Here is a 23764-nt window from a genome sequence, read left to right on the forward strand (position 1 = left end):
TATAGCGCCCCCTAATGGCCGATCTTTGCCAAATTTGGTAGTGAGCTTCAGAGCCGCATGCTGAACGAGCACCACAAGTTTCGTGTTGATTGTATGTACTGTGGCAGAGAAGTGCATTGAGTTATTGGCCATAACAAATAAACGTTGATTATAGCGCCCCCTAAAGGCCGATCTTCGCCAAATTTGGTACAGAGCATCAGAGTGGCATGTTGAACAATGACATCAAGTTTCTTGCTGATAACATTTCATTTGGCCAAGATATGATATGATACGTGTGTGGTAGCTAGCTATGAAAATTTGTTTGGTCGTCAAATGCGCATACTTTAACGTAGCAAAATTCCTTGAGTAGCTTTTGGTCAGGTCCATCTGGAGATGCTACATACCAAGTTTCGAGCTGATCCGTCGCACGGCCTAGGACGAGTTCGAAAAAGTTGGTTTTGCGCATTGCGCGATATTGCGAAAAAGATTTTAAGCAAAAATGGGCGTGGCCTATATCACGTGATTCAAGGAACACGGCGATGTATGGTTTTCTAATGTGCGATGTGTGATGTGGGAGATAAAGGCCAAAAACCATTATAGCGCCACCTAGTGGTCCACATGTGTAAGTTTTGGTAGGTGTGGTCCATGACCCATTGTCTATCTACCCTGTAAATTTAAAGTTGTTCACATTAGTGTAAGTGGTGAATCTAGACTTGGGTCCCATAGGCCACGCCCACTTTGACCCCTCAGTACCCCACTCTAGACCTGGCCTCAGAAGTGTCCCTAGATGGTGCCCATCAAATTTTGTAAAAATCGGATGAGCCGTTCATGAGATATAAACTTTTTGTACTTGTAGCGCCCCCTAGTGACCAATCTTCGTAAAACGCGTGGGGCACCTCCAGAGGGTCATGTCAAACAAGAATCTAAAGTTTGGTGTTGATAGCCTTTATTTTGGCTGAGATATGGCAAAGTTGGTGTTTTCATAGTTAGCTACACAAATTTGTTCGTCCGTAATATGCGCAATTTTTGTCCTATCAAAATTCTTTTTATTAACTTTTTGTCAGGTCGGTCTGGAGATGCTAGGGTCCAAGTTTCGTGCAGATCGGTCGCACGGTCTAGGAGTTCGAAAAAGTAGGTTTTTGATAAATCGCGATTTTTCACGCATAAAAGTCTAGGCGGAAATGGGCGTGGCCTATATCACGTGATTCAGTTGGATCCAGGGAACGCGTGGATGTATGAGTTTTGAATGTAGGGTGTACGGTGTGGGAGTTATAGAGCCAAAATGCGTTTTTTCTGCTATAGCGCCACCTAGTGGTGGAAGTGGGTCAATTTTTGTGCCTGAGGTCCTTGCGGTGATTCAGACCATTCCTGAAAATGGCAACCCCCCACCATGTACGGTTTAGGCTGTAGTCGGAGTTTTAGGCGGAGAAGAATAATAATAATGAAGAAGAAGAAGAAGAAGAAGAAGAAAAATCAGTAGAAAAACAATAGGGTTCTACAGCCCTGCTGTATGAACGGCATAGCTTTGCTATTGCCCGTTCTTACAGACTCGGGCTTGGACCCCTAATAAAAAAGATACCATTCTAAAGGATAATGATGGCAATATATCTTTTTTTCTTGCTTTAGTTTGTGGCTCTCAGCCAAAGCTCATTTTTAATTCAATTCAAAACTCTATATCTCACTCATTTGAAAAATCATTTATTCCTTTTGAAGACCTAAACAGCTCAAAAACTATAGTTAGTTTTTTTTAAATAGACAGCTACAGCAAGAAGACAAACTAAAACATTTCTTCACTTGTCTCATACTTTATTGGTACTTTAACACCCCCCTATATAGCATTTATAGGCACTATATTAACATTTAATAAATGGTTTAACACAAAACAATGTCATAAGATGATACAGCCATTTTTTAGGCATTTAAAAATGTTATCTCCTTTAAATTACACGTGTAAAGTATTTGTAAGCTATTCATTGTGTATATACTTCTTATGAATGACATATACAGAAGGTTACATTTTTACCAAGTTAAAAGCTCAAATGTACTCAAAATTACCCTCAATGTCATCAACATATTAAAATATTATAACAATCTTAGAGTGCAACTTCTAATATTCATTCAAGTGTTCTCAGCATCACTGAGAGGGATGACTGGGCATTTTCCAGCAGGATTGCATGTGGAATCCACCCTTTAGTTAACTACATCAAAGAAAAAAGGAGGCAGACAAGACTTCCTTTCCATTGTGTTCCTTTATTACCATATTTGTGAAGATAACTTAATCAGGAAGCAAAAAAATATACCAGACAATAAAGTACTAAAAATCTGAGATAGAAATAACCCGCCCAACACAAACCACCCGGAGCCCCCCACCCCTCCTCGTCCCCCCACTGCCGTCCTCTGTGGGTTTATGTGGCGTATCGTTTCGTCCACTGTTTGGCTGTTCGGTCATGTTCCACTCTGTTAGTCGTGTACTGGGTGGCGATGCTTCCCACCAGGGGGTCGGCTGGACGGAAAAATAGATTTCAAGTTAAGTTTGTCTGCACATAGCATTGATAAAACACAGACTAAGAGAGGAAGAATACACTAAAGGCCTTATGAATGAATATAAATAGCCAGATGTTATTTCAACAAAACAAAAATGTGAATGTCGTTATCGACGTGCACATTTTTTGTTGAATTAACATCTGGTGCTTATCATTTGCCATTTCTCTTTATTTATAAAGAAGAAATAATTTTAGGTGCATAGTAAAAACGAGTGAAGATTACGTCCTGTTAGGGCAGAATGTTTTAACATTTTTAGTAATGATTTCACTACCTCAACTTACTCGTTTCATATATTTTTTCAGAATGACTTAGGGATAAGAAAGTAGTTTTCTTTGTACATTATAGAGCAGAATCAGATCGCTGTCACAATCTTGTAATAAAGCAGCACTTGGGACGTCAGAACAAATGAGGTGTGTCATCTGTGGCACAATATTAATTTTTGTCTGTGGCCTAAAGCTAAATTCAAAAACTCCCTCTTTGATTTCACCCTTACGAGCCAAGAACATTTATAAAATAGAACAGAATGTCCAGATGCCGTCAGGTTTGGCAGCTGACAAAAGAGTTTCAGATTCCAGTTATGTGAAAACCATGGACAAGCTGTTTAGCTAGCTTTTAAAGAGCGTGTAATGTGACTCAAGTCACATTCTGAAAAAGCACCTCAGCCTGAACCCTTGGATTTGATTTTCCTCCACCTGTCTCTCCTCACGGACATATTGTTGATGTGACGCACTGCGAGAAGTGGAGCGGATATCGAGACAATAAATGAAATAAGAGTCCACTTGATACATGGCCGTCTATCTCCTGCTGCAAACAGGCTATACATTTTGATAAAACAAGCCAGAATAACAGAGAGAAAACCTTTATGTTAGCTGCTCGTTGCAGCATGCTGAACACACACAATCTAACTGTAAACTTGTGCACTCCACCTCAGACAGCCAACAAGTCATCAGCCTGTTGTTTCAGCAGTTTGGTCATTGTGATGGGGCTTCAACTACCGAGCCTTGATCTTACCTGGGTTACAGTCTGTGAGCAGGGAGCAGATGGACAGCAGCACCTTGGAGATGGTGAGGGCGGGGCTCCAGTTGTCCTTCAGGATGTCCAGACAGATCACCCCCTGACTGTTGATGTTGCAGTGATAGATCCTCGTACGAAAAGTTACCTGCAGACACACAAACGGCGCCGTTCAGTCAGGGTGCAAACAAACCATTTCCTAGTATTGTTTATCCAGAGACTTGACCACGACAAACACTGAAAACAGTCAATAAAAGTCAGATATGATGTGTAAAGTTACATATTGTTGCATTATGCCGTCCTCGCCGTCCTAGACATGTATTGAGGATATGTATGTTTTCAAGCTTTGTTATTTTTCCTACAAACTTACCAAAGTCTCACCCATTTCAACTAAAAAGGGTGTTATGTTTACTGATAAATTGTTGTACTGTTTATAAATAAATATTAAGGCTGGACTTAGGTGAATACTGGGCAGAATCATGCAGAAACACCAACTACTAACTAAAACCTTCAGTATTAAACCTGCAGTCACTGAACACCCTTTTTTGCAGTACATGAAAGCCCTCTGGTGGTTGAAAAGAGGTACTTTTCTATTTTTAAAGATTATTTTTGGGGGCTTTTTCACATTATTCGATAGTGACGGTGGATAGACAGGAAAGGGGGAGAGAAAGAGGGGATGACACGCAGCAAAGGGCCGCAGGTCGAATTCGAACCCGGGCCACTGCAAAGGACTCAGCCTACATGGGGCGCACACTCTTACTGGGTGAGCCAGAGGCCGCCCCAAAGAGGTACTTTTAAATGCCAGGAAACACTACCTTTGCAGGGAAGTCACTGTATTGCTTTCACATAAAACATTAAAGAACTTCTAATTAAAGCTATCAGGACAAAGGCCAGCAGTAAAACATATCTATTTATAGTAAATGTTCTTATAAAACTTATTTTAGAACAAGTGAGTTATGGGAATGTCAGTGTAGATCTGCAGAACATGTAGCATCAAAAGATGCAGCTGCATTTCATAAAGAGAGGCTTATGTGGGTATTTTTAAATCTGAAAGTACTCATATTATGCTTTTTGGCTTTTCCCCTTTCCTTTATTGTGCAATATATCTTTTGTGCACGTTATAGGTTTACAAAGTGAAAAAGCCCAAAGTCCACCCCAAAGGGACTTACCATCTCCAACAGAAAACACTGTTCACAAACTGCTCCAAACAGCTCTGTTGTAGTCCAGCCTTTACTTCAGAGACAAACCTGCGTCACTTTGTAACACACGTTATAATGCTCGCCTAGCTGTTAGCATGGCACTCCCTCATACTCTGCTTCTGACTGGCTAGTAGTCCTTACCTAGCTACTGCACATGTGCGACTCCCAACAAAGATGGAACAGAAGTGAGATGTCTCACTCTGTAGCTAAAACAGAGAGCTCAACACACAGGGTGAAAAGAGGAGCTGCAGCAATGTGCAGTACAACAAAAATATGGTGTTTTCTGAAAATTAAATCATGTAAACCTATTCTGGTACAACCTCTAAATACAATTATGAACCTGAAAATGAGCATAATATGAGCACTTTAAGTTCACCTTTGCTTTTCTAACTTCACAAGGCTATTTCCGACTGATGTTTACAGAGTAAACCAAACTTTTCATTCACATACACACACAAAGCACCAAATATGTATTTTGTCAAGAATATATTAATGTATAATGTATAATGGTCGAGAGCTGCGAAACATATGTAAAGAGTTTGCTTTAAACGCCAAACAAAAAGCAGAAACAAATACCTGCTACAAAGTGCATAATGACCACATTGTCACACAATGTAGCTTAATTGGTCCGAATAATCCTTGTGGGGACAAACAAATGAACAACTATCCATCTCCTCAAGACACAGAATATCTGCTGTGGATCCACAGTATACAGACAAAAAAATAAAGAAAGCTCTTATTATGAAGGATCGCAGACATCAATTAGCAAATACAAACATATTAAAGTGTTCAAGAGAGAACAGCAAAAATGTTTGTCAGGACTTTGGTCTTTACAGAGTTTTCAATAGAGTTTTTCCAAAAACCAGAACCAACAAGAATCTCAATCTGTATATACATTTTAACTGCAGAGAGCAGCTTTTCCAGAAGATCCTGTATTGTGGATCATAGTAAGTGCTGTTGTGTTACAGGAGAAGCTGTGCCTCAGTAAAAAGACAGTCGGCACTTTGTTTCTGCTCCAACACTTCAAACAAAAGCACAATCTATAGCTAATAGTTAAGTGCAAGTGATCTGACAGAGGCTTTATTTTACTAAAAAAAAAAAAAAAAAAAAAAAAAAAAAACTTGATGCATTAGTTCTGTTTGATATTCTAAATGTTTCCTTTTTAAACCCATTAAAAAGATCAAAACCAACAATTCATTGTTATTACTCTGTGTCATAGAGCTCCATTGTTGTTGGAAAAACTGAACAAATCTGTGGCTTAAATTAGTCCACAAAAATACCAACACCTGTTTGAGTAATGGTCACTAAAAACTTAAACCTTAAGCTGAGATAAGGTCTAGGTCTAATAATTTCCTATAACAGTGTAGGTTAAGAAAATTATTTTGCCTTTAAATAAATGAAAGTATACATTTGTTTCACTTCAAAAACATGTACATCTTCAATAGGAACCAATGTGCTCAAAGCTGAGTGTCAAAGACAGGATCAGGAAGTCAGAAAGTCTTGAGAAAACAGAGATAAGTAACACTGTTGGTTTTGGTCTTTTCATGGGATGTGTGAAAAAAAAAAAAAAAAAAAAAAAAAATGTAGAAAACATCTGTGACAGCAGAAAAAAAAAAACTCCCATTTCAGATCTCAACTTTCAGTTTGAGTCAGAAAGTCAGTCAGCTTAGTGCAGTTTACTGATGTCAGGTTTAAGGATTTCTGTGTAATTGAGTCCAATTTACGTCTGAATAGTAATCTCTCGTGTCAACCTGTGAAATGCGGCTGTAAAGATTTGTATTAAAGTAATCAGATTTTCTATCATTTTGTCTCGTTGTGGTTTTAAAACCAAGTCAGGATACTATTGGTTGGTATCTATACAATACGTTAAGTTTTGATCACAGTCTGCATGAGTGCTAACAGACGTGTAGTACTAATATCAGTACCTTGGGGGGTTTGAAGGGGTAGTCGGGTGTGAAGGCGATGTCCAGGAAGAAGACGCCTCCCTCGTACACGGAGCCTGGTGGTCCCAGGATGGTCGACCTCCACTCATAGATGTTATCTCCTTTAGGGCCAGCACTGCAGACACAAACAAATACCTTCACATACAGCTGCACGAGCACTTAGATAAAACTGAAGCACTGGGAAATGCAACATCCACACAGGAACAATGTTTTCTGGTGCTGAATCCACAACCTTAAGCCGCCTACACGCGATAGGCGGAAGAAACGTTTTGTGCCGGCCACTCCATTGATTTCCTATGGGGAGGGTGGTCCCGCACAACTACGCGTTGCGCAACCCCTGGCGTCGCGCACCACTCGGATTTACCGCTTTGCGCTGCGCTCAAAGTTCAAATTATTTCAACTTTGACCTAGTTGCCGCTGACCTTTCAAAAGCGCAACCAATGAGATAACAGCATGTCGTTACCTGTGTGTAGGCGCTAGGGTTGCACGATATTGACAAAATGTGATATTGCGATAGATATTAATTTCGATATTTTTAAAACATACTGTATGTAAAATTACAAACGTTATGGGAAAACGCATCAAAATAAATTCATAACAAATACAACACAAGGTTTATTTTCAACTGACTGTCATATTGGACTGGTCCAACATGAATAAATAAATAACGACCATGTGTACAGGACATGTTTTACTGGTTGGACAGTATAAAATATATAAATAGAAAGAACAGGACACAACTTTTCTTTCGCTTCTCCGATTCATTCCATTTTGTTGTCTCCATTTCTTCACTTACACTGTCACTCTGTTGAAATATGCACACACGTGGTACGCTCCATAGGGTTTGTCACGTAGTGGACCTGTTTGCTGACGTGTACTAACATGAGCAAGTGGCACGGTAACTGGCCAATGAAACATGATCATTATAGCGTTTCAAGCGGGTTCTAAATCGAACACAACTAAGTCAGACAGCCAACGCACGGGACGCAGCGCTCCACAAAATAAACAAAATATTGCATACTTATCGCAACACTTTCGATATAATATTGTGCAACGTGATATCGCGATGACGATATCGAGTCAATATATCATGCTTTAGATGTATAAATTTATTGCATTTCAACTTTTCCCAAAAAACATGGATTGGATTAATCTGCAACTGCACACCATGATTCATATTTGAAAATGTAAAGAATCAATGTTTATTCTGTTCTTATCTACCATTCTACATCACAATGTCTCATCAGTGATGCAGAGGAAAAAAAATGTCACCAGAGAAAAACAAACACACCATTACAAAGTCAATCTCACAGTAAATACAGCATAATAAATAGTCAGAGGAAAAGACTGAGGGAAAAATACACCCACACACGGAGGAAGAGTGTCAATATATCAATGTAATTCATGGGCTTCTGTAGCTTCAAGCAGATGCAACTGGATCTACATCAATGGAGTAATCAATGCAGTGTGTACTACAGTATGAACGCCACATATTCATTCATGTACTGTGTGTATAACCAGATGAATCGCTGCACAACTAAAGCCTACTGTTTGTGGGCGTTGCACTCTTTCTTCAGTAAGGAGTTGAACTAAAGCAGTCTATAAATGCCAGTTTTTATTAAAGATGTATGGCATAAAAAGGGGAAACTCCACCAAAATTACCCAAATTCATTATGCGGGAGTAGATACTGTATGAAACATTTCCGTTATTTCTCAAACTCAAAAGCATCAAGGGAAAAGCATCATGAGAAACCTAGTTACTGCACTGCCTTCAATGGATGAAAGCAAATATAACGTGTGCAAATTATATAATGTGTCACATTTCCTGTGCCCTTAATTAATAATTACAATTTGGACATAACATGCACTAATACATTTCTGCAAAGTGACTTTCACAGATTACCGGTCATAAAAATGTAATGTTTTCCCCCTTTAAAAATGTGGTGCGATGAAAGTTTCATTTCCCTTGTGCATTATTCAGAAGATGCCCCAGTTCAAAGCAAATCCCCAGTGATGTGTTATGTGTCATGATCTGTAATCTGTATTGATTTTTCCTCAAAGCTGCCCAGCCTTTATCCCCCTTACATGCAGAACATGTGGTCTTAAACCCCCTGGGGCCATGAGTACAAGACATAATAGTATTGATCCAAAACCCTGGGGCAGATGGTGCGCTCTGCTGTGCTTTTTGATCAGCGTTAACACGGACGTTTGGCAGAGTTTCAGTGCCAGCTACGACATCGAAAATCAATTCAGAGAGCGCAGTTTTGGACTAATTAACTTGGTGTTAAAAAAAGATATGACAGATGAAAACATCCACCACATGAAAGCCTTTGACTTCCAAGTGAGTTGATTTTTTTTTTGGGCCGTTAATGGATAGGACAGTTGTAGACCGAGAGAGAGAGAGAGAGAGAGAGAGAGAGAGAGAGAGATGATTTTAATGATATGAACACATTCCTTCAAACACACACTCGCACTCAGCCTTAACAACATTTTACTCTTATCTGCATTCATCATAAGCCATTAAGGGATGCAAGATACGGATACAAGATCAAATCATTTTGATATCATATAAGATATATGTTGGTTGAACTACATCTGATACAGTTATGAAACTTGGCGCGAAGAAGCATTTCCCTAGACTGGGTAAACCCAGCCCGATCTGCCGGCGATTTGATTTCGCCCTGCAGCTCAGGCTGGAAACCTGTACATTTTTCTAACCTGCTTCCGTTACAAATCTGTGGGGACCGATCACAAACTGGCTATTCCACCTGGCGCGCTATTGGCGGGTTTTTCACGATAGAGAAGCGACTGCAAGCAGCTTTCTGTTTACATTCAACATGACGGCCACCGAGCAACCCGTTGAACTCCTTACAATACAACTTCAGACAAAAACTCAGAGGAAGTCTTTTGATTTAATGAGATGGATTAATTTAATACAGAGCTGAAATGATCAGTCGTTTAATCGATGGACAGAAAATAATCACCTAAAAATACCAACTATTTTCTGACAGCAGCTTCTGCGATGTGAGAATTTGCTGCTTTTCTCCGTTTAATATTATTGCAAACTGAATAACTTTGGGGTTTAGACTGTTGAGTCAGACAAAACAAAAAATGTAAAGAAGTCCCTTTGAGTTCTGGGGAATTATGAGATTTTAGTTTTTACTCGTTTCTGATAAAAAAAAAAAAAACAAATTAAGAAAATCTGCAGATGAATCAATAATAAAATTATTGTTAGTTGCGGTCAAAAAGAAAAATTCAACTGATCAATATTCTGCAGTATTATAGTGATGCTGGAACTCTTAACTACTGCCCGTTAATTTCAATAATCTCTACAATAAAGTTATGAGTACATGATAAAAAGCCACGAAGACAAAACTTCATTGAATGACCAGTTTCATTAATATCACTAAAATGCAGATGTGCTACCTTCTCTATCTATAACAAGTTAAGCTTGAGTGTATTTTTACATTATGAACAATTATTACAAAATACATTATCAAGTTACTAATTAAACATGGCTTTTAATCCAACATGTGCTGGTGCAGGTTGTGTTTTAAGCTGTGTAGTAATTAGGTAGTCCATAATGAAGTTGCCCAAATGTCACAAGTCTTTTGCGGTAACATGAAACTGCAGTTCTACTTCAGTGTCAGAACCTACAGCTGCAGTCATCCGTCCATAATCCAGAATTTAATGCTACGTTTACACGTGGCCGGCTATTTTCATAAACGGACATTTCAACCTCTCCGTTTTCAAAAATAACATCGTGCACAGCTGTCAGTTTTCAGAAAAGTGTTTGTTTACACGTACCCGTGTATATATGCTGTCAAGAGCATGCCAAACCTGTAGGTGACAGTCTAACGAGAAGCTCAAGCCCACATTAGCCAATCAGAATCCCGAAAATAGCAACAGCAGCAACGAATCACTTCCTCTCTCTCTCTCGGCTGCCTAAACCCCCGTTTGTCTCAGTTTACATTAGAGGTGCAACGATGAATCGATTAATCGATTAGTTGTCAACTATTAAATTAATCGGCAACTATTTTGATAATCGATTAATGGTTTGAGTCATTTTTTTATTATTAAAAAAAATAAGATCTCTCTGATTCCAGCTTGTTAAATGTGAATATCTTCTAGTTTCTTCTCTCCTCTGTGACAGTAAACTGAATATCTTTGAGTTTTGGACAAAACAAGACATTTGAGGACGTCATCTTAGGCTTTGGGAAACACTGATCCACATTTTTCACCATGTTTTGACATTTTTATAGATCAAACAACTAATCGATTAATCGACAAAATAATCAACAGATTAATCGACTATGAAAATAATCGTTAGTTGCAGCCCTGGTTTACATGCAAATGAAGATTTCAAAAATCTCCACTCTGGCCGGAGGTTTTAGAAAGACTCGTTTTCAGAGGCGAAGTCTCCATTTGCGTGTCAACTAACGGCACAAACGAAGGGAAACGTCTCCGTTTTCAAAACAACCATGTACGTGTAAACAGGGCATGTTTTCATCACGTTGTAGTCCTGATACAGTCAGAGACATGAAAACATAATTTGAAGTAAATGCTGTATAATAATAAAAACTGTCTTCTCTTAGATTGCTGCAATTTTCCATCACTTGCAAAGTGTTTGTGCTATGTGGTAAAGTAAAACATTTGCACATGCCACGTGCTTCCCTGCAGCAGCTAGCTTGATTTTATAAAACAAACTAACTTTCAAATGAAGGCTGGTTGATTGTAAGGTGGAAGGTAGAGAGAATAGAATCACTATTTTTCCCACCCAGACTCAGCCTGAGAAGCTGTTGTTTTATACATGAGAAAAAGTCCAAAGAAAATATTGGCAGCGGTAACAACAACAACTTAAAATAGCAACAGACTTTTTTTTAAACTGACTGAAAGACGGTGTTCATTTTTGGGTTGGCCTGTGGCCTGAGGTGGCTTGTTTGATCTACAGAGACATGATGGGAGAGATTCCTCTGTTTTTCTTTTCTCCATTCACAGGGAGGTCAGAGGTCAGGCTCTGCTGCAGAACAGCAGCCTGGAGCAGGGAGGGCTTCAGTGAATTGCCTCAGGACACCGCAGGAGGGAGGACGCCTGCTGCGATGGGAGCTTAGACCAGACCGTCTAGTTTTAAGGATAATCTTTCAACTCGCAACACTAAAGTAAACCGAGCTGCAGAAGGGTCACCCAAGTCCTCATGCTAAACACCATATGAGTTGATGGCTAAAACTAACGATTATTTTTCATTTTCAATTAAACTGGATTATTTCCCCAATTGATCGAATTTGCCTACAAAATGTCAAAACAAATAGTGAAAAATGCCCATCACAATTTCCAAGAACCAAAAGTGACTTCGCCGCCGAAGCTTCAAATATTTGCTGTTGAAAAGCACCGAAGCTTCGAAGATCAAAAAATGGTATTCGGTACAGCCCTAGATTCTTAAACTGAAAATAAGCCCATTTTGTATTTTAAAAATAACTTTCTAAATATTTTTGCAACTAATTGTGCATTTAATGGTGCATGATAATTCACCAGATGTGAATGGACTAAAAAGGAAATATTATCCATGACAGTACACGAGTAGTAGTCATGCACACTGAGTCATGTCATCAGTCCATATTACTTCTAGTTTCTTAGTGGCTTTAATTACTAAATTGGAACACAATTTTATATATCGTTGAGGACAGCATAATTAAAATTTGCACAAAAACTAAAAATAGTTTTGGTGTACGGACATCTCCACTTATAATTAAGAAATAATGTGTCGTTACAGCCTCGTGTTACCTCAGACAGCAGGACTAAAATAGCGGGATTCAGATGAGTACTTTGTATCCGAGTTTAGGTATTACTAGGTAGAAATAGTAGGATCAGTGTGTTCGTAATGAGTACACCACTGGACAGAAAATGAACAGACCTTTAAAGCAAAGAATGAAACCCACCTGCAGTTTGGCGGAGGGTCCAGTGTAATGTCAGCCAGCTCTTTCTGAATCCTGCACAGAAAAAGAATCAAAAATCCGTCACTGGCAGAACTTTATTCCTCCATAAAAACATGATCATTACAAAGATGCCACAGGACGTCCTTCAGCTACGAGAAAAATAAAATAATGAAACTTATAAACCATCTCTGATCTTCTGAGCAATATTATAAAATGTGATTTCCGGTTACAATCAACCTTATTTATCTTATCAGTTTGTGAGTAATGGTTTAGGGTTTATTGTGTGAACGCAGAGCAACACTGACTGTGAAAGTAAGCTGTGAGAGGTCTTGTTCCGTTTTTTTTCTTCCTCAGGGGATAAAAAGGAAGCTTCGAGCTGCCCAGTCATATCTTGTGACTGTGTAGGTTATGGCCTGAGGAGAAATTATCATGTGTTACTCTTCTATGATGGATTTCTTCCTTTATGACAGCTGAATGATGATGCAAGTTGGAAGTACTACAAAACACAGCTTGTTCTTCAGAAATGTTGATACTTCTGCATTTTTTTTTTTCTGCTATCAAACCTCATTGTAGCTGCACTGGAAGTTTCTTCATGCCTACTCTTGTCAATTTATCCATGCAAGAAATCAGCTAAATGCAACCATAGTTTGTTAAGTATTATTATTAAAAGTGGTATTTTGTCAAGAGAAATCCCAAATTACTAACAGAAAGAAATCAGATTAAAGCAAAACTATATCAGCAGAAAACAACTGACTGAATTGTATATTCTTAACATACAACCTGGGGTTTTATTTTTACCTTTTGGCGCTGGTGGAAAGCAGCTTGGAGGTCTTGCTCATGCTGGCTTTGCTCTCCCGTTTCTTTTTGCAAAGTGTGTCCCTCTGTCTGTTTTGGCTGGAGGAAGGCGGCGATGAAGAAGAGCTGGTGCTTGCACGGGAATCCTCATCCGACATACCGGTTTGGATTGGAGAAGAGCCGGAACCTAAAAGGTGACAGAAAACACAAACAACAAAACAAGGCGAGTTAAAGCTGGAGTGCGGAACTTTTGTCTCCCACCATTAGCAGTGAGAGCAATAACACAGACACTGTCGACGTGCTTCAGAAAAGCAGTGGCATTAACAACAACGCCGCGTCGCCGTGGTCTCTCCCGCCTTCCTACCTGTTAAGGTATTGGGTAATACAGGCAGACTGACAAACTGTGTAACCACTCAGACAGCCAGAATAAGCAGCTATAATGCGAAGAAATGTACATGAGTGAGCAAAGTTGATTGACGGCACTCTGTGTACTGCTCATGTAACAACGTTGCTGTGGCTTTAATAATCTACTCGTTTGGGTGCCCAGATAGCTCAGTTGGTAGAGCGGGCGCCCATTTATATAGTTTACTCCTCGACGCAGCGGGCCCAGGTTCTACTCCGACCTGCGGTCCTTTTCTGCATGTCATTCCCCTCTCTCTCTCTCTCTCCTATCATGTCTTCTGCTGTCCTATCAAAATAAAAGGCTGAAAATGCTCAAAAACTTATCTTTTAAACAAAAAAAAGAAGAAGAAAAAAAAAGAAATAATAATAATCTACTCGTTCGAGTAGTAAAAATATGCTGCATTGGCATACTACATGCAACATACATTACAGTGCGCCAGCACAGAAAATTTGCCACTGAAACCAACCACTACAACTCCGGTATTGTGAGAAATACAGAGAGCTTTCCCTGGCGGCGATACGTAAACTTGTTTAGCAAGGGCTTAGTCATGCTCACCGGATGTACATTGCTGGGATAAAGAATGACCGCTATCTAATTTGCAAGTGCACCGTCGCTGCATCCAGGGCTTAGTGCCACCCAGGACAGTTGGGATTGGTTTAAAGAAATACAAACAGATAAGAGTGTGCCCCTCCCCTATCCCAGATAGATAAGCGGTGTAGCCGGACCATACTCCAGTACTGACACAGCACTGTGTAGATAGGTCTCGCAATGAGAGACCAGCAAGGGCTTGAATGTAAAGGCTCTGACACACCAACCCGATTATCGGCCGTCGGACAGTCTGGCGAGGTCAGTGACTCGAGTCTGTTCGGTGTGTTCCGTGCCGTGTCGTCAGTTGGAGGAGCCGTCGGCCTTCATTTGGGCCGATTAGACATGTTGAATCGGAAGGCGGGTAGTCGGACTCCATGACCAATCTGATTGGTGGAGTGCTAACCCGGAAATGACGAGCGGGATGAGCTCTCAAAATCTGACGAAAATCTTTTAAACTGACCTTTGTCGATCTGAAATGAAGACAGATTCAGCAACTGCATGGCCTATTTCTCGCTTAAAATGTTTTCAGAAACACGTTTCGGTGAACTATTTTCGTAAAATACGAGATCGTACTTTACGAACGAGCTGCCATTATGGTCGGGGAGAAGCCAGACCCATGTGACGCGTTCGTCCAATCAGCTGCCGGTTTTAATCTTTTTGGGCGACAATACAGATTAGCGCCGCCTGCTGTTATGAAGACGTATTACGCCTTGCGCACGCTCAGAATGTACGCTCAAGTCGGCGTCGCTTCGGTGTGTTCCGAGGCACTTTTTTGACCAACTCGGGGAGGCAGTCAGACCGACAGAGTCGCCGTCCGAAGGTCGCCCGTCAGGTTGGTGTGTCAGAGCCTTTACAGACGTTCATTTATATGTAAAAGTTCCATACTCTAGCTATAACATCACAGCCGCGAGAAGGTGGAGCAGTTTCAGAATGCTTTCTAACCAAAGCAGATGCTAATTTGCCCTCTGCGTGGCCACAATAGCCGATTAGCTGGTTTCATAATACACTAGCCTCTTTCACTATTTATAAACAGTAATTTGCATGTTTTCATAAGAAACTGCTGGTTTACATGCCACAGCAGCAGGTAGAGTATAAATATTGACACACTTCTCTGTACTCTGGTATTTAAACTAGCCTATTCTTGTATTCCTGTTTTGGTGAAAATAATTATTAGCAACTCAAGAAAAACATTGAGTCAATATCAAATTTAGATTTAAAGTAATATTTATAAATTACTAGGGAAATTACGCTCCAGCAGAGAGATAGAGTGAAAGTGAGTGTGTGTGAGAGTGTGTGTGTGTGTGTGTGTGTGTGTGTGAGAAACAAATCTGTTGATAGCTCATGCGCTTTTATTTTCCACATATTTAACGTTAGCTAACGTTTCCGAGTGCACAGTTCACAACCGCATTTACTAAAGTTAATCATTTCACACCCGCACTTACTGAAATCAACCATTTCACACCGGTAAACTCAAGACTGCTAACTATATAGTAATTAAATGCCAAATGAAGCTGGTTTCACACCTCCGCGCGGCAACCGCCCTGACAACCGCCAGCGGTTCAGCTCGGTGAACTAGGTCCGAGCGGCAGAGCAGAATCTGTGCGCGTGGGCGACAACCGCTTCATACCACTAGCGCCGTGATCAAAACCGCTTTCCCTCTGCCGCGTTCCCGTCATTAAAACGACTGGAGGCGGCGGGTTACCGCGCGGCGGTGTGAAAGCCCCTTAATGTAACGTTATAGTTAGTTTATCACAGTGTCGACCCGGGACCCCCCAGCCTCTAAACAGAGCTAGTGCTACCTGCTAGCGGTTGCCCCCCTTCCTCTCAACTCCAACTGGCAACGAACACTCGGGCCCTACGACTTCAGGGATGAGACTACTTCTTGGAACGGCGTGGGGGGAAAGCTGCTTGCTAAGCATCCTTTACAAGTGAACCGACAACCGGCTGGCCGTGATACACGTCGGTTGTCTTGGTTATTAAACATAACGTTGCGGTTATGTCTATTAAAACAAAGCGTACAAATAGGTATTTCAAGGACAAATGTGACAACGAAACATTAAACGCGTCAGACAGCAGCCAGGAACAACTCCGTTCCAGTACATAGTCGGAGCCCTTTTTCCGCGCAACCAACTATCCACGACCGTGTTGTTTGTTTCTTTTCAGCGGGTGTACAAACAAACTGACCTTCGACTTCACCTGGGAACACACACAGGCGGCAGACCGTTTCATATACTTTGACCACTCGGTAAAACATCAGCCTTAATTCATCTATTTTTCTCGCTAATAAAACTTACCCAGTCTATTGTGTCTGGACCTCCGCCACAGTCTAGGCTGGCTGGTGCCTGTCGCCCTCTGCGGAACGGAAGTAGCCTACCGCGGCTGCAGTGGGTTGTACGGCTCCGGTCTTACTCTGGAAACAGTACAGCCTACATTATGAGTTAAATGCAGGTTAACTCACCTATGTACATTTATTTGATTGGTTTAATGTGTTCTTTGGAATCTAACATCCAGATCCGTCACATTTGTTTGCAACATGAGGTCGAACTTGTGAACTTTGAGTTACATTGATTAACTTCAATAGCCTATTTAATCAGAGGATGTGCCTGATTCAGTTTCAAACCAATAATAACTAAAGCATAATAAATATATATTTTACAGACATTTGCTCTACATTTGACAGACAACAAAATAAAACCCTCACTGTGATAATTAAAACCTGCCCACAAATTCAATGCCAGCTATTTATTTATAATAAAGGATATAATCTAAAGAGTGTGATGTGTTGTACTATATTCAGGGGGGTTGTGTAATAGAACTTCAGCAATGACTGCATGAATTGGTGCATCACTGGCCACAGAAACTGAAAAGACACTTAAACTGACCACATTTGCATGTAAGAATTACTCATAACAAGGTATTATCGGGCCATTGAGTTGAAAATATTGACTGCATGGAGCACATTTTCAGTTTCAGGGGGATGATGTTGATTGTTTGTATTTCTGTATTAAAGAGCATCTCTTTTCTGCACCTTCTGCATCCATCATGTGCAACCAACATTTCAACCCCCCTATTTTAACTGCATCTGGTGCAATTACTTATAATTTAGGAAGAGATTTGTAAGGTCGAAGCAGTGACTTACAGCAGTCAAATGAGTCGTGAAGAATATTATGTACCGTTACTTGCTGGTGTATGTGTAAGTTTAAAAGGTACCGTAATAGGGTAATCTTGTCAAATTGTGAACACTGTTGTGTCAATATTTTGACAGTAGCATGTGCTCATCTTTCACCTCTTTCAAGTCCTGAATTATACATTCAGTGTCTTAAAATTTTAACAAAGAAGAATCTTTTTTTTTTTTTTTTTCATCTGTCTGTTTTAAACACTTCATTGAGGCTGTATAATGCATACACTGAGTGAAACCCATAATGATGGAGTTAAATTCAAAGATTTATGCTTTAATATTCTCTCACTCAAAGGCCACACACCTCAGGAAGCCATGTAAAAACAACTTGTTATAGTTTTAAGATCCAGCAAATGGTAATTAATTCAGTTAAAATGTATTACTGCAACACATGAACCTAATCCTTTCCATTAATCTTTGGCGAATATATATCTGGTGTTGTTATCTCAGCACCCATTAATGCAGGCGTGGAGGCTTTAGCCAGTTTGGCAAGCAGCCTGCTGGCTACCTTCTTGCGGACTAATGGCCATCTACTTATTTATGCAGACTAGTAGCCAATGAGAATATTTATAAAATGTAAAAGGTTTTCCAGGATCCTAACTGGAATACCAAATCTGTAAAACACAGAGCCGACTTGGTCCTTTTACTTTAGTAACATTTTCAATGCAGGACTTTCACTTGTAACAGTATTTTTTCAGTGTGGTGACCGAAAAGATCTGAATGTCTGAACTGAATTCTGTACCACTACATCCAATAGATACTGAGATATTTTAGTCTGGAACAAAGTGATGGACTAACAGATCAATAGAACCACGCTGCCAGCATTGCTAAAACAAACCAAATAACCAATTTCAACATCAAAAAGCTATTTAATTACAACAAGGGCCTTTCAGTTAATTCCTATACCATCTAATCTGACATCTTATGTAAACATGCCCTCAAGCTCAATTAACAAAAGACATCACAGATGTGCATTACACCAAAAACAGTCACTTCTTCCTCAAAGGAAGAATTTCATGGAGATCCATTCATGAGTTTCTGAGATATCCTGCAGACTAAATGTCTAACACATGAAAACATCTTACCTGCTTGATAGAGGTAGTAAAAGCTACAGCATACAGCAGGAGTCATAATGAGCCACGGGAGCAGATATCTGATAAGAACTTTATTGTATTTGAGCTCATGTTTCAGACTGTAAAGTTTTATAATCAGGTGGGTCTGAACTGTGACTGAGTGGATAAAAGATCAGCGAAGAGGTGTAAATATTCGAGGCCATAGTCAAAACACAAATCCCACACAGAGCCGATCGTTTTCTCACAAGCCAACCACAGTGTGTTTTATTGGGTGCTTCAGTAATACAAGTGCACAACAAACCACTCTGCAATTGCAGAGGTGGCGGGTAGCCAGTAAATATACAAGTCCTGCCTCTTTTACAGGCAGACCTATACTTTTGTGGTCTGCCTCAAAAGCCTTTGAAAAAATACATACAGTACAAACAAAATCAGAGGAAGTTAAAAAGCATGAAGGATCCATTGACGCAAACCTTCCTGTTCCATGCAGGTAACATATTGATGACACATACAAAAAACAAAACAAGGAAAACAAAGTAAAAGCATATATTCTGCATGTTTGTTCCAGGTGCCACTAAGAAAATGAGAATACATACTGTATAGCTGGAGGACAATGCGTATCATATTTATAATATTCTGTGTTTTTTTTTTCTCTCCAATACAATACTTCCAACATTCAGATATTGGAAAATAAAAATCCCAATCTACTCTTTGTATAAAAAAGAAGCTTTCAAGTCAACAAGGAACAAAGGACATTTTTTTTTGTTTTGTTTGATTTTTTTTTTTTTTTTTTTTTTTAAACACAGAAAAGGTAGATAAAATGTTGGGGAGGACGAGGAGGGTGATAGGAGGGCAGGTATACTGTTGCACTTAGTGAGTGTGCTTTGACAGACTAAGGTTGAGAGAGAGAGGTAGAGAGAGGTACGGTGAAGGGTGAGGGAAGTAAAGGAGGGGATGGTTGGGTGTCTATGTGGCATATCTCTTCGTCCATTGTTTGGCTATTCTGTCATGCTCTGTTCTGTTGGTCAGGTACTGTGTGGCGATGCTTCCTACCAGAGGGTCGGCTGAAAGATACAAAAACAGAGAGACAATATGTAAATCCTTAAGTATAATCAATTACCTCAGTTGAGCAGGAGTCACAAACTGTGCATATACTGTAAAACAGAGAAAAGTTTTCCAAACTTTTTTTCATCCTCTCAGGCTCAGATTATGTAAATGATTGTGCTAGAGAAGATGAGTTGTGTAACTAAAATGATCAAGTTATTTTTGGATCTCTTGGAACATGCCGAGAAGCAGTGTTTTGGTTATATATACAAATCAAATGATTTTGCCAACTTAATTTGCAGATGACAAACACCTTCTCAACACCCTCAATGTATAAACAGCCGTTTTGTTTATAGGGACAGCCGGCATGGCGGGACTACACGCACAACCCACTACATGCAGACGTTGCATGTTACGCCTCTTTTGTTTCGGGAATGTCGGCATGCTAATTAAAAATCACACACTGGGGCAGCATTATGCCGCTGTTGTTTGGTTAAGTTTAAAATAAATAAATAAATCAATCAATCAAAGCTGGTGTAATGGCGGATCTTCTTTAAGGCAGTTTTGAGGAATCTCTGTAAAAGAGGCTATTATGAGGAGAGCTCAGCCTAGCTGGGAGTCACACCTTAACTTAAACAGGAACTCAACCGGATCCAGAATCTCCAAAATACTGGATTTTATATCTGCTCAGTTATGCAGTCGTGGCTGGTTTTCAGTGTGTCATATAAAACGTATTTAGGCAGCCAGCAACCAACCAACACTAGACTAGAAATCTAGACGCACCCTAGTGGCAGCAAATGTAATTTGCAGCCAGGGTCCGTCTGGCAACTCTCCGTTGGCTTGCGAGCTGGAAAAACCAAACTCTGGCCGGGCCAATCACATCGTATAGAGTATGTATAGAGTCAGTGGGCGGGCTTATGGCTGCTGCTGGCGAACAGCGGTCATTGGAATCGGCTTTGGCCGCGACTCTGGAAGACTTGGAGTTAAGCTTTTTTTTGAGAAAAGAACGGCACTGAAGTCATTCTTATAAAAGGAAGATGTGTTTGGAGTTTTGCCGACCGGATACGGCAAAAGTTTAATCTATCAACTAGCGTTGCTCTGGTTGGTTGTAGCGCTATCCTATTGCGTGCAGAGGGAATTTGAAAGACAACCGTTTATCCCGCCCCTCGGATTGAGCCCTGTCAAAGGTGAGTTCCCAGACCCAACATCTTGATGTGGGTCTGTCTTGTCAGGCTAAACCAACACTCTTCTAGTTATGCACTGATCTAAACCACACATTTATCCCAGTGTTAAATACACTCTTGCTTTGCAATAACTGCTTTTCTACATGCACTTTAATTTACCGTTGCTTATGTGACATAAGGTGACGAGGACCAAACAAATGTACTACTCTGTTTTCCATATTGCCCTCAGTTATCAGTAAACAATTAAGTGGTAACCTTTTGGCCACGTGGGTGTCTTTTGATCTTCTGTAGTTTCAACAGCGACGCAAGTACCACTGAGATGTAAATGTACCATCCTGGTAACCCCCAGACTCAATTCCTCACCACCTCACCATATGGAGCCAGAGTGTGCAGCACTTTTGTTTTCTTCCTACTTTCAAGTCTACTTCCAGTGATCAGCACCTCACTACAACCCTTGGTGTGCATTACTTTTCTATATTATAGCTCCTTCCCATTTGCCACTGACAACATAAAACCATCTCCAGTTCAGAGAAGATCCTGACACTGATGCCACCAGACTGCTGTGTTTTGCTCTCAATGCATCAGTAATCATCGGTTTTCTTCTGAAACGAAGTACAAGTATTTTCTTCAATTGAATTGAAAGTCAATTGAAAGTGAAGTTACCTTCAACAGAAAGATTTCTTTCCCAACAGTTACCACTTGCAAATTCAAGCATCTTATAATAGAAGTACATACATTGTATTGGATTTCTTACATTTCCTACTCCACACTGATATAAATGCAATTCGATTTCATTCCAGATCATTAAGCCATCTACCAGACTCGTGTTGGTTCCAAACTATAAAGAGTTTTGCCTGGGGGATAGATGCAGCATTCATTTTATTATGGAGTGGTGACCTTCAAGTAGACTTGATTACATTGTCTAAAATCCAGCTGTATCAATAACCAGTTAATCATATTAACAGCTTAGACAACCCCTCCAGGAGCAACTAAGACTGTAAAGAGAGAGAAAGGTGGTAACAGGACTATAAAACCACCATCTTGCAAGTTAATTCCCCGAACTTCCATTACGCTCGAATAGTGAACTCAAAATTGCTACATGTAAGACAGCACAAAATGGCCATCTTACATCTTTAAAAAGGTGGACCACTGACCCAATTATTCTTTCAACAGGTCCTGAGTTTTTTTTTTTGCTTTTCACACATTTTCCAGCCTGCACTCATGCACAACATTTTGTTATCAATCCAAGAAAAGTAACTGACATATCATCAGTTATTTTTATATATCATATTACATGATAATATTAGTTTTTCCTTAAACATTTATTGTGGATCTCCCCTGTCAGCAGCTCACTTGCTCTTCGCTGCTGTAAAAATGTGGTTTTATTTTTTTCCAACAGCGACTGTGCCAAAGATCTGTCAGTGTTAAGACGGCATCGAGAAACAATGAGTGTTTGAATTGGTCATGGCTTACGGTACTTAATACACCGTTAATAGCCAGTAAACATTGTGTTTGACTGCGTAATATTTGGCCAACTACTACAACAACTCTCAGTCGTGTTTGACTCAGGTGGATAAAGAGACCTACTAACTTCACTGAAAGTCTCATAATAAAAACCATTTAACAAAAGTCAGATGATCCGTGCAGTAAGATGCAGATCTTACCTGGGTTACAGTCTGTGAGCAGGGAGCAGATGGACAGCAGCACCTTGGAGATGGTGAGGGCGGGGCTCCAGTTGTCCTTCAGGATGTCCAGACAGATCACCCCCTGACTGTTGATGTTGCAGTGATAGATCCTCGTACGAAAAGTTACCTGCAGACACACAAATCGGTGCTGTTTAGACGTTTAGAAACAGAATGTTCTCATCTGCCAAGTACAAGAAGACAGGACTTTATTTAACAGTGACGCTGGTAGTGTGAAGAAATGTCAGCAACAAATAGGAGCTGCGTGAAAAGAAAATGTAGGTGTAAAAGATGTGAATTCATTCTTGTTGTTCACTCCGCACTTTATTGGAACTGTTACCTTTAAGAAGAAAGAGAATTGTGTACTGGATAAATGATGTACTAATATATCTATCAGGGGTGTTGAAATTAATCATTGCATCGATGCATCGCGATGCGGACCTGGACGATTCTGCATCGATGCAGTGACAGACCATAACCGATTATTGCCTACTGATGGTACTTGTTGATTTTTCGGTTGCTGCTTTTTTTTTGTTGAGTTTTTGCCTTTTGTCTGCTCTCTGCTGTGTTCAGACTCTGCTACATTCAGGAAGTGTCTTTTTTAAGAGCAGATACAATAAAAAGGGGAGTTCATATATATATATATATATATATATATATATCTTACCGCTTGAATTTGTCGATGAACCATGTGTAGCAACATATAATTATATTGAGGAGGTGACGCATTGTGATGCACTGGGATATTGAATCCATTCGACTCGTTGACAGGATAATCGTAATCGAATCGTGACACCAGTGAAGATGCACACCCCTAATATTTACATGCCAATAAACACTTTATAATAAATAACCAGGAAAACAACTAAAATAACAGGATGTTGCCATTGTAACACAAATTTGCAACACAAATTTGCTTCAGCAACTTAAAATAAATTGAATAACGAAATGGGCTTTTTAATTAATTTCGTAACTGCCACCACCACCAGTCAGAAACCACTGCTCCACAGATGTATAGCAAGCAACATTCCTGTTACACACAGAAAACTGAGACCTGCAGAGAAAAGAAAGAGTTACGATATACTATAATCTCAAATATGAGCATGTTAGCAGTAGATGGAGTAAAGAAAGTCGACCTGCTGTGTATTCTGCCAGGTTGAGAAGCTTGTTATAACTGGGAGTAATAAGGTGTCTCCAGTGGAGGACAGTTA

General features: G+C 40.0%; 2 protein-coding genes and 1 long non-coding RNA gene across 4 annotated transcripts in view; 1 reads left to right on the top strand and 2 right to left on the bottom strand.

Moving 5' to 3' along the window:
* The first annotated feature begins 2034 nt into the window (after positions 1 to 2034).
* Positions 2035 to 2316, top strand: LOC116036017. The gene is made up of 2 exons (XR_004101514.1): positions 2035 to 2155; positions 2189 to 2316. It is a non-coding gene; the product is annotated as an uncharacterized LOC116036017 (long non-coding RNA).
* Positions 2210 to 16822, bottom strand: LOC116036016 (ubiquitin-conjugating enzyme E2 E1-like). Its single transcript, XM_031279423.2, has 6 exons — positions 16690 to 16822; positions 13408 to 13591; positions 12613 to 12663; positions 6659 to 6791; positions 3535 to 3682; positions 2210 to 2482 (listed from the first exon to the last, which is right to left on the bottom strand). The coding sequence occupies exons 2-6, from the start codon at positions 13560 to 13562 to the stop codon at positions 2385 to 2387; spliced, it is 585 nt and encodes a 194-aa protein (XP_031135283.1). The 5' UTR covers positions 13563 to 13591; positions 16690 to 16822; the 3' UTR covers positions 2210 to 2384.
* The window catches only part of LOC116036015 (ubiquitin-conjugating enzyme E2 E2), a 44646-nt gene continuing 23561 nt past the window's right edge, over positions 2680 to 23764 (bottom strand). The window contains exons 5-6 of one of the 2 annotated variants that reach the window (XM_031279422.2): positions 22536 to 22683; positions 2680 to 3534 (exon numbers count right to left, since the gene is read on the bottom strand). In XM_031279422.2, the coding sequence (XP_031135282.1) occupies positions 3515 to 3534; positions 22536 to 22683 (168 nt within the window). In that variant the 3' untranslated portion in view covers positions 2680 to 3514. Of the gene's footprint in view, positions 3535 to 18882; positions 19708 to 22535; positions 22684 to 23764 lie in introns of those variants that run through there. The other variant, XM_031279421.2, reaches the window with a different exon arrangement.

This window comes from Sander lucioperca, chromosome 10 (assembly GCF_008315115.2).
Source record: "Sander lucioperca isolate FBNREF2018 chromosome 10, SLUC_FBN_1.2, whole genome shotgun sequence".
Taxonomy (NCBI): Eukaryota; Metazoa; Chordata; class Actinopteri; order Perciformes; family Percidae; genus Sander; species Sander lucioperca.

What these genes read in the sequence shown, in the direction of transcription:
- LOC116036016 (XM_031279423.2), bottom strand. Translation starts at nt 13,562, where the DNA reads ATGTCGGATGAGGATTCCCGTGCAAGCACCAGCTCTTCTTCATCGCCG. An exon ending in CTTTCCACCAGCGCCAAAAG is followed by an intron (nt 12,664 to 13,407) that starts GTAAAAATAAAA and finishes TTTTCTGTGCAG; the next exon opens with GATTCAGAAAGAGCTGGCTG. An exon ending in ACCCCTTCAAACCCCCCAAG is followed by an intron (nt 3,683 to 6,658) that starts GTACTGATATTA and finishes GTGTGTCTGCAG; the next exon opens with GTAACTTTTCGTACGAGGAT.